Source organism: Aquarana catesbeiana, linkage group LG03, assembly GCF_042186555.1.
Source record: "Aquarana catesbeiana isolate 2022-GZ linkage group LG03, ASM4218655v1, whole genome shotgun sequence".
In the NCBI taxonomy this organism is placed as follows: domain Eukaryota; kingdom Metazoa; phylum Chordata; class Amphibia; order Anura; family Ranidae; genus Aquarana; species Aquarana catesbeiana.
In genome coordinates this window covers 33152269-33171153 of record NC_133326.1, presented here as the reverse complement: position 1 = coordinate 33171153, position 18885 = coordinate 33152269, and the positions used below count along the sequence as shown (strand labels likewise).

Sequence of the window (18885 nt, the reverse complement as noted above, 5' to 3'; positions counted from 1 at the left end):
ATACTTTAAAAAAAAAAATTTGTCATGTGACAGTGGCACGTGTCAGTAGTGTGTATATATATATATATATATATATATATATATATAATTTTTTTTTTTTTTTTTACAATGCTTTCTTTTTTTTGGGGGGGGGGGGTGGACAATGTCAGGTTTTTTTTTCTTTTTCTTTTCTTTTTACAATTTAACTTTGGAATATTATTACAATTTTTTCTTTCTTTAAATTTCTTCTTCTTTTTTTATCCGCCCTGTTGGGGGAGGGGTGGATGGGGCTTTGGTGAATTATTGGTGAGACCCCTGACATCTCCCCTTTGAGACAGGGAAAGGAACTGAGGACACTGATTCCCCAGCCCCTTTCTCTGCATCCTCAGCTGCACTGAAGATGAATGGAGAGGATACAGAGGCTCCTCTCCATTCATAAACTGAAGTTACTGCGAAGTTACGATGCTCAGTTATGAGTGGACAGTCAGTGACCACTGACTCTGAGCATTCAGATAAGGAAGGTGCCGGTAAATGACATGTATACCAGATCTTTCCCCCGTTCTCTTTCCTGAAAGATCCGGGACATGGGGGGGAACCGGAGGAGGACCCAGAGAACCAGGGAGGATGCAGGCGGACCTGGAGGATGACACAGAGGAGGACCCGGAGGACAAAACGGATCAGGACCCAGAGGGGAACACGGAAAGCCAGGGAGGATGCAGGGGGACCCGGAGGAGGACCCAGGGAGCACAGAGGGGGAGCACAGTGGGGGACAGCCTGGGGTGATCGGTGCAGCGGTGGGGGCAGTTACAAGCACCAATCTCCCTGACAGCTGTGGGAGGGAGAGGAGGAGAAGTGGCTGTTAGAAAAGCTATACAGGGAGATCGGAGTAACTCCCCCCCCACTGCCTCACCGATCATCCCTAAAGCTGCCCAAGTATCTGGTAAAGCATCAGAGCATTTGCACGAGTACAAGTACTTGTGCAAATGCTAGGTATCGGTACTGATACTAGTATCAGTATCGGTGCAAACCTAGTTTACGCAAAAGTTCTAGCGCCTACAAACCATGGGCTTTTTTACAATTTTTTTACTAGTAATGGTGGCGATCAGCGACTTATAATGGGACTGCGATATTGTGGCTGACAAATCAGACACCTGACACTTGGGGACCAGTGACAATAATACAGTAATCAGTGCTAAAAATATGCACTGTTACTGTACTAATGACACTAGCAGGGAAGGGGTTAACATCAGGGGTGATCAGAGGTTTAACTGTGTGCCTAGCTAATATTACAGTGTAGTGGGGGAGGTGCTTTTACTAGTGGAAGACATGGATCGGTGTTCCTGCTTTACAGAAACACAGGATCCATGTCTTTTGTACTGACAGAATGGCAATCTGCAGTGTTTACATACTGAATGCATACTGGCATTCTGTCAGTGTACCGAACGATCAGTGGGCATCGGCGGACATCGGGTCTGTGGGACCCGCTGATTGGCTGCCACTCGCACCCAATATATAATCTTTGGTGGTTCTAAGTAAATTTCTAGAAAAAAATACTGATTTTAACTTGTAAGCAACAAGTGTCAGAAAAAAAGCTTAGTCTTTAAGCGGCTAAACTGACCTCATTTGCAAACCAAAGTTCATCCTTTTGATCTATAAATGAACAGAAAGATACAATGTATCTCTCTTTCAGCGCTGAGAAATGTTGATAAACATTGCCGGCTGCTTTTTTTTTTGACAGCTGTGAGCAGGGAACTGCTCTGCACTTGTTACATGAATCGTGGATATGCTGGATTAAGATGGTGTGGGGGGTTGGATCGAGATTGCGACTTTTTAACGATTAGTCACATTAATATTTGTAATCGTTCCTCATAATTGAGGTCCTCCAGTCCCCCTATTAGCTTTGATTCCTTTCTCTGGATTCTCTCCTTTCCAACACATCCTACCTGAGGACTAGTGACCAGAACTGGATGGTATTCTCAAGATGTGGTGGAACCAGAGTCTTTTAAAGCTGTAGAATTATAGTTTTATCCCTTGAGTAAATATGTATGCTAATATTCTGCTTGCTTTGCTTGCAGCAGCTTGGCATTGCATGCTATTACTGAGTCTGCTAGGATCCCCAGATCTATTTCCATCATGGATTTCCCCAAAGGCTCTCCCCCTAGCGAGCACCTTGCATTCATGTTCTTAGCTACCCAACTACATTACTTTACATTTTTCAACATTAAACCTCATTTGCCATGTGTTTACCTACTCCTTTATTCTATTGAAGTCTTCTTGTAAGATTTTTATATACTGCTATTAAGTTATTGCCCTCCCTAGCTTTGTATCATCAGCAAACACTGCGATTAAGCTATTTATACCAATCTTCGTATCATTTATGAATATATTAAACTGAATTGGTCTCAGGACAGAACCTTGGGGTACCCCACTTACCACTCCAGATCATTCTGGGTACTTGCTATTTATCACCACCCTTTGTACATGCCCCTGTAACCAGTTTTAGTCCAGGTACATACCTTAAAGGGGTAGTAAACTGCAGTTAAAGAAAAAAATCCCCCTGCAAGGTAATGTGATAATGTGCTAGTATGCATTACATACTAGCACATTATGAGAGACTTACCTCAAAACGAAGCCCTCCAGCGGTGCGCTGACACCGTTGAGAGGGCTTCCATCTTCACCCCGTCTTCCTTCCGGGTACGCGGCCTCTGGCTACATGAGTGGCCAGGGGGTTAACGCATCACAGGAGCCGCCATTTATGGCACGGGTTCTGAAGGTCCGGCATGGTGTGCACCGGTGATGTCACCGGCTGCATGCACTCCAATTATTTCCTAAACAGAGCAAGTTTAGGAGATATTCACAGCACCTTATCATAAGCTTACCTGTAGGTATAAGTGGTAAAACAGAGTTTACTACCACTTTAACCACTTCCGGACCGCCCACCGTCGTTATACGTCAGTATTTTAAAGAGGAATATCGTTGTTTTGGCAGCAGCTAGCTGCCATAACCCCGGTATCCTCTTCTTCAGCGGGCGGTTCGCTTCAAGATAAAAGTGGTCTCTGTGGCGGATTTACCGCAAGATCACTTTTATCAGTGGGGGGAGAAGGCCCCCCCCCCCGATGCGCTCTGGTGCCCTCCGCCGCTTACCGGAGCCGTCGGCAGCGGTGGAGGTGATCGGGTGTTGTCCCTTGTGTGACACGGAGACGAGTGAGGGGAAGATGGCCCCCACCCATCTCCATATCATTGCAGGGCGGAAGCAACATCAAAACGTCACTTCCACCCATATCTCTTAAAGGGCCATTTTTTTTTTTTTTTTTTTAAATCACAAATTTTTTTTTTCTATTTTTTTTATTGCATTTTAGTGTAAATATGAGATCTGAGGTCTTTTTGACCCCAGATCTTATATTTAAGAGGTCCTGTCATGCTTTTTTTTTCTATTACAAGGGATGTTTACATACGTAAGTAGCGCCCGCATATGAAAACGGTGTTCAAACCACACATGTGAGGTATCGCCGTGATCGTTAGAGTGAGAGCAATAATTCTAGCCCTAGACCTCCTCTGTAGCTCAAAACATGCAACCTGTAGAATTTTTTAAACATCGCCTATGGAGATTTTTAAGGGTAAAAGTTTGTCGCCATTCCACGAGTGGGCGCAATTTTGAAGTGTGACATGTTGGGTATCAATTTACTCGGCATAACATTATCTTTCGCAATATAAAAAAAAATTGGGCTAACGTTACTGTTGTCTTATTTTTTAATTCAAAAAAGTGTAATCTTTCCAAAAAAAGTGCGCTTCTAAGACCGCTGTGCAAATACAGTGTGACAGAAAGTATTGCAATGACTGCCATTTTATTCTATAGGGTGTTAGAAAAAAAATGGATGATGTTTGGGGGTTCTAAGTAACTTTCTAGCAAAAAAAAAAAAAAACAGTTTTTAACTTGTAAACAACAAATCTCAGAAAGGGGCTCGGTCCTTAAGTGGTTAAGGTCTAAGCCAACAGACCTCACTTTGTGAATTTGCCGCGTATGGGGAATTGTATCGAATACTTTTGCAAAATCCAGATAATCGAGTTAATTTAAGAAAAATTGATAATGAGTATTTTGTGCTCCGAAGGGCTGAAACATTGCAATATTTTATTTCTTCTCAGTTGTTACGTTGTAAAAGTATGATAAATGATTGTGACTGGGGCGACCTTCATGTAATTATTAATATCAAGTCCGCTGTATGTAAAGAAGCATCCATAGCTCCCGTATAGCATTCCCATAAACAGCTAAATCCTTCACACTTGTGAATGTTGATAGCTCTTATATGCAATCTACTGTGTATTCATTTTATTGGTCTTTTATATCGCTATTTAGATTTATAGATTACAATGTGTTTTTATACCTCCAAAAACAGATAAAGTTTATCTAATGAAAAAAAAAAAAACAAAACTCATAAACTAACTCAGAGATGATAAAAGATCCCAAGCATTATTTTTATGTCTTATAAGTCATCTGTGCTCCATTGAGGGTAATGTTTGCAATTATAATAATTGAGTAATAATTTTGTACATGTGTTTCTAGAAGCAAACAGAAAAGCATAATGATACAGTGTAGTAGGCGTACAAGCTTTAAGCCCTTGAATATTGCATTTCAGCTGCAGGATTGAAAGTAAATTATTGTTCATTCTTTTAATACCCATTAGAATTATACTAATGGCTCCACACAAAGTAAATATATATTTATATGTCAAACTCTTTTGTTGCCAGGCAATAAATAAGTTGAGACATTCAAAAGTGGCTTATCTTTATGAGACTCTGTAGCCCTTCAATCACAATGACCGTTATACATTTCTTAAGCCATTGTTTGCAAAAAGAAAAAAAAAGTTTAGCTTGTTTGTGCTAAAGGCACGTTTTTCTGAATCTTTATAGTCTTGCAATCTTAGAGCTAAATGTATAGGTGCAATGATAACAGTAGCTATGAAGAGCTAAATAGCTTCCTATTGGTAATCTCTCTTCTAAAATACCGAACACTTATGCCGTGTACACACGGGCGGACTTTACGGCAGACTCGGTCCGGCGGACCGGAGTCCGGCAGATTATTCGATCGTGTGTGGGCTCCAGCGGCCTTTTTTTCCCCAAAAGTCCAACGGACCTAGAAATAAAACATGTTTCAAATCTTTCCGACGGACCGAGTCCGGTCGAAAAGTCTGCTCGTCTGTATGCTAGTCTGACGGACGAAAACCGACGCTAGGGCAGCTATTGACTACTGGCTATTAACTTCCTTATTTTAGTCCGGTGTACGTCATCACGTACGAATCCGTCAGACTTTGGTGTGATCGTGTGTAGCCATGTCCGTTCGTTCGAAAGTCCGTCGGAAAGACCATCGGACCTTTGATGCCGAAAAGTCCGCCCGTGTGTACACGGCATAAGGCCCCATACACACTATTAGATTTTCTGCAGATTTTTGTCTTCAGATTTACCAAAACCATGTAGTGCAAGGACCTGCCTGATTGCATACCAATTGAAACTCTTATGCCGCGTACACACGAGCGGACTTTACGGCAGACTTTGCCCGGTGGATGAGATTTCGTTGGACAATTCGATCGTGTGTGGGCTCCAGCTGACTTTGTTTTCTCAAAAGTTGGACGGACTTAGATTTGAAACATGTTTTAAATCAATCCGTCTAAATCGAGTCCGGTCGAAAAGTCCGCTCGTCTGTATGCTAGTTCGACGGACAAAAAGCCACGCTAGGGCAGCTATTGGCTACTGGCTATGAACTTCCTTGTTTTAGTGCGGTTGTACGTCATCACGTACGAATTCGACGGACTTTGGTGGATTGTGTGTAGGCAAGTCCGTCGAAAAATCTGCAAAAAATCCAATAGTGTGTATGGTGTCTTAAAGTGGATGTAAAGGCAGAAGTTTTTTTTTATCTTAATGCATTCTGTGCATTAAGATACAAAGCCTTCTGTGTGCAGCAGCCTCCCCTAATAGTTACCTCAACCCCATCTCTATCCAGCAATGTCCACGAGTGCCTCAGCCATCTGGGACTCTCCCTCCTGATTGGCTGAGACACAGCAGTGGCGCCATTGGCTCCCGTTAGTGTCAATCAAACTCCGTTAGCCAATCAGGAGAGAGAGGGGATGGGGCCGAATCACAGCTCTGTGTCTGAATGGATACATGGAGCTGCAGCTTGGCTCGGGTGCCCACATAGCAAGCTGCTTGCTGTGGGGGCACTAAACAGGAGGGGCCAGGAGCTCCAGTTAGGGACCCGAGAAGAGGAGGATCTGGGCTGCTGTGTGCAAAACCACTGCACAGAGGAGGTATGTATAACATGTTTGTTATTTTAATAGAAGAAAATAAAACGAGACTTTACAATTGCTTTAACATAAGTAGACACATCTGTACAGGTCATGATTCAACTTGGACTGATCTGATTAAAAAAAACACTTGATTCAAATATCAGTTTTAAAATGTATGCCCCTCTCAAGAGGACTGGCATGGTTAGTACCAGTCCCCATTGCCATCTAAATTAGGCAGTGTTTAATGAAGGGTTTAAAAAAAAAACACGACAAGATCTGTTTCTTCGTCTAGTGTCAGCATCCCCCACACAGTTAGAAAGCACACATAGGGAACACATTTAACCCTTTGATTGCCCCTGATGTTAACCCCTTCCCTGCCAGTGTCATTTATACTGTGACAGTGCATATTTTTAGCACTGATCCCAATTTTTAGCAATGTCCCAATCCCGCTAAAAAGTGATGATCGCTGCCATTACTAGTAAAAAAATTTTTTAAAAAAGTCCCTAAATCTATCCCATAGTTTGTAGACGCGATAACTTTTGCGCAAACCAATCACTATATGCTTATTGGGATTTTTTTTTACCAAAAACATGTAGCAGAATACATATTGGCCTAAATTGATGAATAAATAAAATTTTACATTTTAGAATTTTTTTTACATATTTTTATTGGACATGTTTTATAGCAGAAAGTAAAAAAAAAAATTTTTTTTTCAAAATTGCTGCTCTTTTTTTGTTTATAGCGCAAAAAATAAAAACCACAGAGGTGATCAAATACCACCAAAAGAAAGCTCTATTTGTGGGGAGAAAACATACATTTTATTTGGGTACAGTCTGGCATGACTGTGCAATTGTCAGTTATGCCTCGTACACACGATCGGACGTTCCGCCAACAAAACCGTGGAATTTTGTCCGAAGGATGTTGGCCCAAACTTGTCTTGCATACACACGGTCACACAAATGTTGGCCAACAATTACGAACGTAGTGACGTACTACATGTTTTTTCAGCTCTTTAGCGCCACCCTTTGGGCTCCTTCTGCTAATTTTGTGTTAGTAGAAGTTTGGTGAGTGTTGATTCTCACTTTTCATTTCGCACTTTTCAGTTCGTTTCTGAACGGCCGTTCGTCAACCAGACATGTTGCAGAATTGGAGGAGATAATGTGTTATTTATTATTGGCCTTGGAGTTATTGCTTTGACATAATTTTTATGGTTAAATAATGATTTGATTTGGTATATTTTCTATATTTTTGGATGCATAGAATGCACTTTTTGGTTAAGTTCTATTGGCAGATAGCATGTCTAATTTTATTTGTTTTCTTTTTTAATGCACAATAAAAAAAATTGTGTAGAATAATACTTGGCTATGTGTTTTACTTCAAATGACAGTTTGGGAGTAGGCAGTTACATTTTAAAAAAATCAATGTAAAATTAACAAGGGACACCAACATAGTTGTATCTTTGATCTTAAAAACTTAGCATAATAATAATTATAATAATATTATTCTTGATATCACTAGAAAAAAAAGCCTTTGAAAATTCATTATATGCAATAAGTCCATCAGTATCACCAGCAAAGCAGCTTCATTATTATCCCATTAAAGAAGAAGAGAATTGTGCGCTGCATTTGGAGATTTCATAGTTTGCCACGTCACGAATGTTAATTCTCCATTACGAACGCTAGTTTACAAGACCGACTGCTTCTGGCTCGTCCTTGCTTCCAAGCATGCGTGTTTGTACTTTGGACTTTTGTCCGACAGACTTGTGTACACACGCTCGGAAAATCCGACAACAGACATTTGTGAGCAGAAAATTTGAAGACATGCTAGCCAACATTTGTTGCGAGAAAGTAAGTCCGTCAACAATTGTCCAATGGAGCATACACACGGTCGGATTTTCCGCCAAAGGCCTGACGTCTCACATTTCCAGCTGGAAAATCTGATCGTGTGTACGGGCCTTTAAAGTAATGCAGTGAAGTATCACAAAAAAAATGGCCTGGTCGTTAGGGGGATAAAACCTTCCGGGGCTGAAGTGGTTAAAAGAAGTAGGAAAAAAAAAACAGTTTTACCAGCAGGATCAACAGGTAATAAAACTCCAAAGGCCCATTCACACCAGGTGGTCTGTTGTGGTCATCCAGTCACACAGGCACAGTGCATTAAAGTATACTGAGCTGCACATGCACCCAGTTTTTTCAACAGAAAACTTTAGTTCTGCTTTAACATACAAATCAACTTTACTGACCATTGTAAGCACCCGAGTCAGGGTTAGTTCGTCCCAGCCCATCCAACTGGCATTTTGCTGGAGAATTAGGCCTGTTAAAGAAAGTGAAAAAATAACAGATCTACCAACAGGATCATTCTGTAACTTAATTCTGAGGGACCATTTGCACCAGGCTTGTCTGTTGTGCTGTTTGTAACAGATGATTGGTAATGTTCATTGCATTGCGCATTAACTTCCTAAAACACCACAATAGACCTGCAGCATTTTTTGACCACATTACGATGCACTGTAGCTCAGGTTTTGTTGGGTTGTCATTCATGATAAATGGCGCTGCAACACTCATTTTGGCCCATGTAGTAATGCAGTGCAAAAGTGTGAATGGGACTCACAGGGAGGATTCAAAGAATCAAAAACTGCTGTGTTAATGCTATTGATAGAATGCAGCCGATTTTGTCTAATTTGACCATAGTTAAACTTTATATTTTGGGGAAAAGAGAAGCTCTCCTGTGTCTGTAATGATGACAACACATGTAGATTTTTTTCACTCAGCCAGCAAAAAAATCTAACAAATTCCTCCATCCATGCTATACAGTGCAGATGGATGAATCGCTGTGGCTATTGTATTTTGACAACTGGTCCCATTGACGCCCAAAGTACCCGAACTCTTATGCCCTGTACATACGATCGGACATTGATCGGACATTCCGACAACAAAATCCATGGAATTTTTCCGACGGATGTTGGCTCAAACTTGTCTTGCATACACACGGTCACACAAAGTTGTCGGAAAATCTGATCGTTCTGAACGCGGTGACGTAAAACACGTACGTTGGGACTATAAACAGGGCAGCAGCCAATAGCTTTCATCTCTTTATTTATTCTGAGCATGCGTGGCACTTTGTGCGTTGGATATGTGTACACACGATCGGATTTTGTTGTCGGAAAATTTTATAGCAAGCTCTCAAACTTTATGTGTCGGAAATTCCTATGGAAAATGTGTGATGGAGCCTACACACGGTCGGAATTTCCGACAACAAGGTCCTATCACACATTTTCCATTGGAAAATCCTATCGTGTGTACAGGGCATTAGACCAACATTTTTCCACCTGGCACCTTACATTTTTTAATGGAAAGATGTTGAACAGGAGTAGGCTAAAAGGGCCCACCACTAAGTGAATTTCAGCCAGTTCATCAAGAACTGACCAAAATTCAAACCGTGTATGCCAGCTTAAAACCATTACATTCCAGACATGCCGTGAATGATAGCGGTCATGTTTCCCTGTGCTCTTAATAAAACTATCAAGCCATAAAATAGCTGGTGTCATAATTGATCATGTGCAACACCTTGGCAACAGCAGAAAAAACAGAGGCTAAGATGGTAGCTTCCTTGACTGTAATAGATAGGGGGGTTTAGTTCCGCTTTAACTCAAAGTCCCGTCTATTGCTTTCAGCCTCCTCCAAATTCCTTTTTTTTGTGGCTGTGTTCCCACTTTCTGTTAAAGGGTGGTTACGTTCATTCTCTATGGTCCCATTGTATGAGAGAACGTAGCCATCCTCTCTTGCTCACTCCTGAAATGGACTACTGACTATAGACTATTGGATTTGTAGTGTGCATAGAGCAGTGCACATGACTGCAACCATCATGCACTACTCGTTTCTAACAAACAGAATAGATTACAGGACCATAAACGGCATAGGTTACAGGACCATTAAGTAGTGCATGTGTATGGATTATTTTTGCAGAAAAAAGGTTTTGCTTTGTATCTATCAAGGTTCTTTGTGTTAAAAGTAAGGAAGCTTAGAAACCTCTGTAGTGTATTAATGTGCTTTTATTAAACAAAAAATGCTGTACAAACAAACTATTACAATAATACCAATGTAGTACATAGCTAACAGATATTACAAACTATGCCTATAATGTGCAAGCTATCTATTCTTCCTAACAAATAAGCATGTACAATGTATGCAATAGGTATACTAAACATCTACTGAACTTGGTTCTTCCTTGTTATGAAGTCTTCTCCCAGGATCCTCCAAAATGTTTCTTCTCTGAAGTCCGGCAAACAACTGTTCCTTTGTCTTCCAGCAAATGATTGTCCAAAGTCCTCTTTCCCTCCCCTCACTTCTTGCCTACATCATTTCCTGTCCTGAGCTTCATGAACCAGTCCAATAGGGCAGCACAGTGGTGTAGTGGGTAGCACTTTCACCTAGAAGAAATAAGGGTCGCTGGTTCGAATCCCAACCACGACACCACCTGCCTGGAGTTTGCATGTTCTCCCTGTGCCTTCGTGGGTTTCCTCTGGGTACTCCGGTTTCCTCCCACACTCTAAAGACATGCTAAAATTGGCCCTAGTATATGTATGAATGTGTATGTATGTGAGTTAGGGAACTTAGGTTGTAAGCTCCTTGAGGGTAGGGACTAATGTGAATGTACAAAGTATATGTAAAGCGCTGCGTAAATTGACAGTGCTATATAAGTACCTGAAATAAATCAAATGAAATAAATAGGTTTGGATAAGAGGAGCCAAGCTTCCAGAAACAACACAAGTAACTGCTATAAAAATCACCAAAATAGCCATAGCAACAAAGATAAGGATATTGCTGAGTGTCACTTTCAGCTACGGTTTCCTGTAGAATGAATCTGCATGAGATAAAAGGGAATTTGGGTTCTCAGTTGACCTTATTCCATTGGGTTGCCCCTAACCCCTACAGTGAAGGATCCTTTCTATCTGCTTTCATAAAAGTTCTTAGAATGTCCTGCATTCTCTGTGACACAGGGAGGAAGGTAGATCAGACCACCTAACAATAGTACAGTTTTGATGGGAGATTACCCGTGCTAGTCATACTCGGTGTATTACAAATACCATCTTTTTCTCCCAACATGGGTAAAATAATCTTTTTTTTGTGGGTGATGCTGAGAGCTACTTTTCCCATTTTTCCTCAAACATTAACCCGGATATTACTTTTAGCTCTTCTCATTCATAGTAAATGTCATGTTGTGTATAGAGTCTAGTTAAACTGAAGGGTCTATTGGTAAATGCAATGGCCCGTATGACACCGTGGGCACATGTATCATCACTATGAGATGAAGGGATTTCTTTTTCATCTTTCTATTCCCAAATTTTTTCCGAACTCCTAAAAGAATACAAAAGTGTCACAACATCCTGAATATGCAGGGCCAAAACCCAATTATGTGAAGGTAGAAATTAGTGAGACAAATCCAAATCACAAAAGACTTACTGAATATTAATGAGACTTGGCAGGCAGGACGCCACGACAAGCTACCGTATCTGGCAGTTGTGACAACTAGGTCACCTACTTCCCTTTTCTCAAATGTACTCTGGGGGCTCTGTGATGTTTAGCAGATTATGAACTGAATTTAGCTCCTTTATGAACAAAAGCAACTCGATTTTTTTTTTCTTTCCTTCAGATATTTTTCTTACGGAGCTCCTGCAGGCTATCTGCGATGTATTCTAGATTGCTGACAGAGTATATGATATTTGTTTTATTGCTATGGGCAAAGTTTGTGCTGTTGACGAAAAAGCGGAAGCAACATGTTGACATTTTGCGATAGTACAGGAGTACGACTACTTTCCTCCAGTTACAAGTGTGCTCTTTATATCTGAAGATTATAAGGATAATGAAGTGCATGCAACTGTGCTCAGTCCTCACCAGTTCTCTTCTGATGTTACACAGCTGAGCCACAGGCAGAACAGCACTAATAAGCTGATGAGGAGTTCTCAGCTGAAACACAAAACCTCTGTTTCTGCAGGGGGTGCATAAGAGCCATAAATGCAAAGGCTTCTGGGAAATTAGTTTCTCTTGCAAATCCCCCATGAGAATAAATATGCGAGCATAAAAAAAAGACTAATAAAAATAAAATATAAACATTGTTGTATACATGTAAAATATACATGGATAGATTTGAAATTTTAGCAGCATGTCAGAATTAAATGCTGTAATTAGAGGAAAATAGTTTCCTGCTAGCAGCTGCCAGAAACCTTGATGGAGGATCTCTTTTTAGCAGAGCTGGAAAATAAAATGCTGCTGCACAAACCTGAAGTTTTGGGCCAAATACTGGGCCGTTCTGACAAGCAAAGCTCTGACACTTTCTGATTGCTTGCCTGCCTTCTGTTCTTTCCTATTGGCAAGTAAGGCAGGCCTCCATAGTTATGGGCCATAGGAAGATGTAAGGGCCAGCTTCAATACTGCCTCTGGGCTTTGAATGGTCCAGTATTCAGCCATAACTAATGGCTTTACCAGGGTTGTTCAGAGCTCACCTCACCTCACCCAAAAATTGAACTTCCGCTGATCGATTTCCTCCCCCCCGATGTCACATTTGACACCTTTCAGGGGGGAGGGGGGAGCAGATACCTGTATAATCCAGGTATTTGCTCCCACTTACGGGCATAGATCACCGCAGGCTCTGTGGTGATCTATGCCATGTCCGGCCCCTCCTCCGTTATCCCCGCTGTCTTCTGGGAGACACACAGGTCCCAGTAGACAGCAGGGACCAGTGAGGACACGCAGCGTGACTTGCGCATGCACAGTAAGGAACCAAGCTGTGAAGCCGCAAGGCTTCACTTCCTGATTCCCTTACTAAAGATGGCGGTGCCTCCACCCGAGAGCCGAGGAACAGATCGGCTTCGGGTGAGGACATCACAGGTACCCTGGACAGATAAGTGTCCATATTTTAAAAGTCAGCAGCTGCAGTATTTGTAGCTTTAAGCTAAATTTCCCAACCACATTCTCCAAACTCCACCCTCCTGTAACTTCCTCCTTTAGAAAGATTCACACTTCTCTTTTGTGGAGTTAAAATGGCCGACATGGCCTTTTATTAAACAACAAGCTTTTAACCAAAATAACATAATCCAGTTAAACTTGGTTGCAGGTTCTTGACAGTACCATATTACTACTAACTTTTGTGTCTGTGGCACCATTTAGCAGGGTTATGCCCCCAGCCGCTAAGCACCGCCTCAAGAACTAACCCAGCTGACCTCAGACACCTACCTGTACCAATTAGAGGATGCTATACCTCGGATGGGTCCTTACCATTTTTTCTAATAGGACCAGCTTTTAGACCCCTGTCAAGGACCCCAAACCGCAATAGCATACCAAAGAAAACAATAACTCAGAGTTCCTTAAACCATAAGGGCCGGAGGGAGGGGGGGCGTTCTTCCAATGATTCCTGATCTGAGAGTGAACCAAAACCACTCCTTCCCAGCAACCATACTCTCCAGCTCCACTCCATCTGCTCGACCAATTAGGTAAGGGTCAGCCTCTGACCACTCACTTTAACATGGTTAACCCCTCCAGTTTGGGTCCCTTTCCACCCAGTCATGTATGCCATCTCCTTAATTTGTTCCTCATTAGTGCCGGGCATATCTTTTGGAGGCTTTTTAGGTATGTCCTGGCACTTCTAGGTTCCTCTGCTTTATACTTGAAGGTTTTGTTTTTCCTGACAAATGGCTGGGAAAAAAAAGAGCTTTTAAAGTAAATTTTCACTTTGCAAAGTGGATTTCACTTATCTTAGGGAATGAGGTGAAACAACGTGAGAACTCATTTTGTAAAGAAAAAACAAATTTGCAAGGAAAATTAAAAAAAAAAAAAGATTTTTGCTTGCGCATGATTTGATTATTGCAGTCAGCACAATTCACCCCATTCACTAAAATGAGTGACTTTTCTCCTTGCAAAGTGAATCTTCCAATCATATGCAAGTACAAATCTTTGACTTTTCTTGACCACGATATGATATTCTTTGCAAAGTGAATATTCACTAACAACTGTGAAAATTCACTTTGAATGTGAACATTCTGTACTCCTTTAGTAAATCAGGGTCAAAGCCTCTTTTACACTGATTGTGAAGACATTATATAGAAAAACTATACTACTACCTTAAAGGATGTTGCATGTCTCCTATCCTACTACATTTGCCTTCTGCCGTACTTTTATGGCCTCCACTTATATAAATGGGAAGCCCTTCTGCTAGCTTGTCAGGATGTTGAGTGTCTTTCTTTGTTCCATAATATTTTTTGAAAGGAAGTACAAAAAGAAAAACCTATGATGCCAAAGCAGGGCCCCTTCAATGTACTGATACAAGTGTGGGAGTCCTCAAGACAATCAGTGGGCCTTCGTCGGCCTAGTAAAACCAACCAACATAAATGTAGGGTTCAAACCACAATGTGTACAAGTTTTTACAAAACAAAGCCAAAATAACCAAACAAAAGTGAAAGCAAGAGCAGAAACCACATCAGTAACATAAAATGAATAAATATTCAAGGGTGAGACCCTGGGGTGTCTTATGGGAATCAGTAATGACACTCTCAGAATCATACATACAAAGCCTCTATGTGAGCAAGAACGGTGCACATGTTTGGAGTCCAGAGAAAACTTATTTGAGCCCACAGTAAATATAAAAAAATGGAAAAAGAAAAAAAGGGGATGGGGGGAGGAGAGGGGAAAGAGAATGGTAGAGTAAGCAAGTAAAAGTAGGAAAGGAAGATGAGTAAAAAGGGACATCGTGTTCGGCCACGGCATGCATCTCCTCTGCCAGGCCTACCCATCAATAGCACTTCAATCCATCAACTGTGTGGACAGGTGGAGCAATGACGTGTGTAAAAAAAACCTAGCATCAAGTTTATGGGCAACCCCAGTCGGAACCTCAGCTCCATAAACGACTTAAACCAGGGACATAATTTGTATGTGTCCATGGTTTTATAATGTATCCAGCATGCCCAAGTTGTGGTAAATGATTAAATCTGATCTTGGGCTGTCGAGTGCAGGGGCTTTCTATTTAAGTGAACAGCAACAGCAACATGCATGCTTGAGTACAGATCAGAAGATCTCAGCCAGAGGTCCATACATTAAAGCAAAACTAAACCCTCCTATCTTTTTCAGCCAAGGTAGCTGCCATCTTGGCCTCTTCATGATCTTCAACTGCCATGATGCTGCACATGTGATGAGTTATGACACCAGCCATGTGACGGTCTGACTGTTTTGTTAAGAGCACAACCAATGTGACCGTTACTTTTCCTGCATGTGCCAGGAATATAACAGTTTTTTTGAAACTGTTAAATTGATGGATTTAGTACCATTTTAGATATCTTGAAACCATGATGCTGTAGAGATGCTATCTTGAATGTGCTGGGCAAGATAAGGCAGATAGAATAGGAAAGGTGTGATTATTCTCTAACCCTAAACAGTTTTTCGAGAGCATTCCGTTGCACACTCTTTCAATTTAAGCATTTTTCATTATAAATTATTAACCTATAAATATTTCACAATGCATAAATAATTCAATTTCTCTTTTATTTTGTAGGCTTTATCCCTCCACCGCTGATATTTGGAGCCGGGATTGACTCTACCTGCCTCTTCTGGAGCACGTTTTGTGGGGAGCAGGGAGCCTGTGTGCTGTATGATAACGTTGCCTACAGATACCTTTATGTCAGCATTGCTATAACGCTGAAATCTTTAGCATTTATCCTGTATACCACCTCATGGCAATGCTTAAGGAAAAACTATAAGAGATACATCAAAAACCACAAGGGAGGGCTCACAACAAGTGAATTTTTTGCATCGACTTTGACCTTAGATAACCTGGGCAGAGAGACTATCGCCCAAAATAAAACGAACAGGACAAAATTCATCTATAACCTCGAAGACCACGAATGGTGCGAAAACATGGAGTCTGTTTTATAGTAGATGGACAAGATGGATTGACTGTAGTCCAGGGAAGAATTATTTATTTTTTAAAGGAAAAAAATATATATCAAAAAATATATATATATATATATATATATAAATTATTTCTTTCCATCAGACCTCGGACAGTTTATTGATCTATAAGTTGATGTTTGGAAAGAACAATGCAGTTTGTTTTTAAGCCTTCAGCATCTGATCTTCCAGCGGGTTGGATACACTATCAAGTCTTTTTTCGCTTGTTTTTAATGAAGAACCCACCATGGGATGTGAAGCTTAGCAAAACTGGCATGGCTCCAGCTTCCTACTTAGTGGCACTGGGCAGCCCTCTCTTCTGATTGATACAAGTGCAAGGCATTTGCTGGGTGGTGGCTGACAGCACATTAAACTTAAATTCAGCTCTACCATCTCCGTGTTTGGCAGAAAGAACCACACTTTAATAAATCTTTATCAACCTAATGACTTTAAAGATGTGGAGAGAAAAAAAATTCAGATTTAATTTCCTTTTTGTTGCCAGATTATTGATTGAAATGTAACCCTGTACTGGACCAATGCTTGTATCCGATGAATAATCTCTGTAATGGTTCACGAAACCCTGCTTAATGGAGTATGATCTAGGTTTTTTTCTTTGTCTTGGAAGATTTTAGACTTAATACAATGTAATCAGCAAATACTTCTTCCCAACAAAGGAAATAGCACCATACTGTATTGAATAGGAGCCATTAATACTTTGTATTAATGCTATGGTTGCTACATCACTCTTTTTTTAATATAGAAGAAAACTTTCTTCCACTGTTTAACTTAGGGTTTTTCTGTGCAAATTTGTAGATTTATTGGCCAATGTGCTGAGTCGGCTGATCCTCTGTTAATGGGGATTAAAGACACAGTTGGAGATATTTATGAGCACTGGTGCATGTAGCTCTGCAAACAAAAAAAAACAAAAAACTTAGTGACTGTTTTTCAAGTACTGTTTACAAACTTAAAGCAAATATCCATTTGTTAGCTTTTAAGCAGCTTGCTATATATCTAAGCCCTAGCGTTTTACAAATGTCCCCAACTTTTAAGAAAAAGCACTATGTATGCAAGTACCACACTATATGATTGGTAACCAAGTGCACAAGTGTTACAAGGCACAAGGCCGAACTTTGTAAAAATTCAATAGTCTGATTAGCTGATCACAGTTTTGTAGAGCTCTTCCAGCTGCAGGAGGCCACTTTGAAGAGGAACTTTAATTAAAAAAAAAAATTATATATATATGCATATATATATAAGTCAGGAGCTACAAATACTGTAGCTGCTGTTTTTTGAGAAATAGACACTTACCAGCCTGTGGTGTCCAGCACGGTCTTCCTCGGAGACTGTTCAACTCTCCAACACCACCATCTTGGATAAGGAAGCTGGCTGTGACTTCCTGAAGCATGCGCAAGGCATGACAGCACTGTGGGACTGGTCCCGCAGCCTCCTGGGGCATGTATCCTATCCCAGGAGGTTGTTGGGGGGTGGGGGGGTGGGAGGGGTGGGGGGAGTATGTGGAAGGGGCAAGCTGATGTAATTATCATGTAGAGCATAATTACAGAAGAAGACCTGTAAGAAAAAGGTACCGGCTCCCATAAAAAATAAAAATTTAATGGGGAAGGGGGAGAGGAGGGTGAGCAGAACTTTCATTTTTAAGTCAAGGCCCACTTTAAGCTACAGAGTTGATTAAAAACAAAAACAAAACTAGGGTTTCAAGTTAACAGGATATAACTGGATTTGGATCTAGGTATAGCTATGTTCTGTTGCTATAGTGAAGCCCATACTCTGCCAATTACTGTAAATATGGGACCTGTTTTTTTTTTCTCCAAAGAATGAAGAATTAAGTGGAGAAGGTGCAGAATGGCAGAGGTACGCATGGTATACCTCTCTGTGCATGGTCCAGCATCACCCACAGAATCAAACAGCAGATCTTGCTTGATGCGTCAATGACATTTTCTCACTGAAGTCTATAGAGCAACTTCTCCATTAGGCAATAATGCTGACAGTGTCTACTGCAGTACATGAAGGTTGAAGTGCTCATGGTGACTCCTTTAGGTCCCATTAGTCTGAAGGTACCGAGGAGAGATTTATATCAATGCTGTATTTCGGCAAGCCCCCTGCATTTAATTCTTTGTTCTGAAATTATTCTTTTACAAAGCAAAGGTTGTAACCCCAGATGAGCAGGTAATACTACAACTGATTGGTTTGTATATCTAAAATACAGGCTGGGTTTAGTTCCCTTTCATGGATTTCACCACCAGTGTCATATCTCACCTATTGCTTTATACTCACAAGGAATTGTGCTCCTTAGCTATTCTCAAGATTTTAGCAGATAATCCAGATTAGCAATCAATGTGGGTTTTCTAAGCAATGTTGGTACAAGTGTATGACTATACTTGTGTATATGTATTTGACTGAGAGGCAGTCTTCTAAGAAAACAGCAATAATTTGTATTTGTCTATTTGTTACGAGATGTGACTGAGAGTGTTTTAGCTGTGTGTTTGTTAGCTACTGTTCAACAAGAAAGGCAGAAATGATTTACAACATTTTGGAACGTATTAAAAATCTAAGGCTCCTTTTACACTTGTTCGACTTTGGGTCTCATTAGTCGGATCCTAAGTCGCAGGACATGTGAAATGCCATGTGTCTCTATGCGAGCCGTTCCAATTGACACTACTGAAGTTACTGCGACTTCA

At 40.9% G+C, this 18885-nt stretch overlaps 1 protein-coding gene across 1 annotated transcript in view; it reads left to right on the top strand.

Moving 5' to 3' along the window:
• Positions 1–17614, top strand: part of SLCO3A1 (solute carrier organic anion transporter family member 3A1) — a 539529-nt gene extending 521915 nt beyond the window's left edge. The window contains exon 10 of the mRNA XM_073618412.1: positions 15795–17614. Coding sequence (XP_073474513.1) covers positions 15795–16174 — 380 coding nt within the window. The 3' untranslated portion in view covers positions 16175–17614. The remainder of the gene's footprint in view (positions 1–15794) is intronic.
• Positions 17615–18885: the final 1271 nt, after the last annotated feature.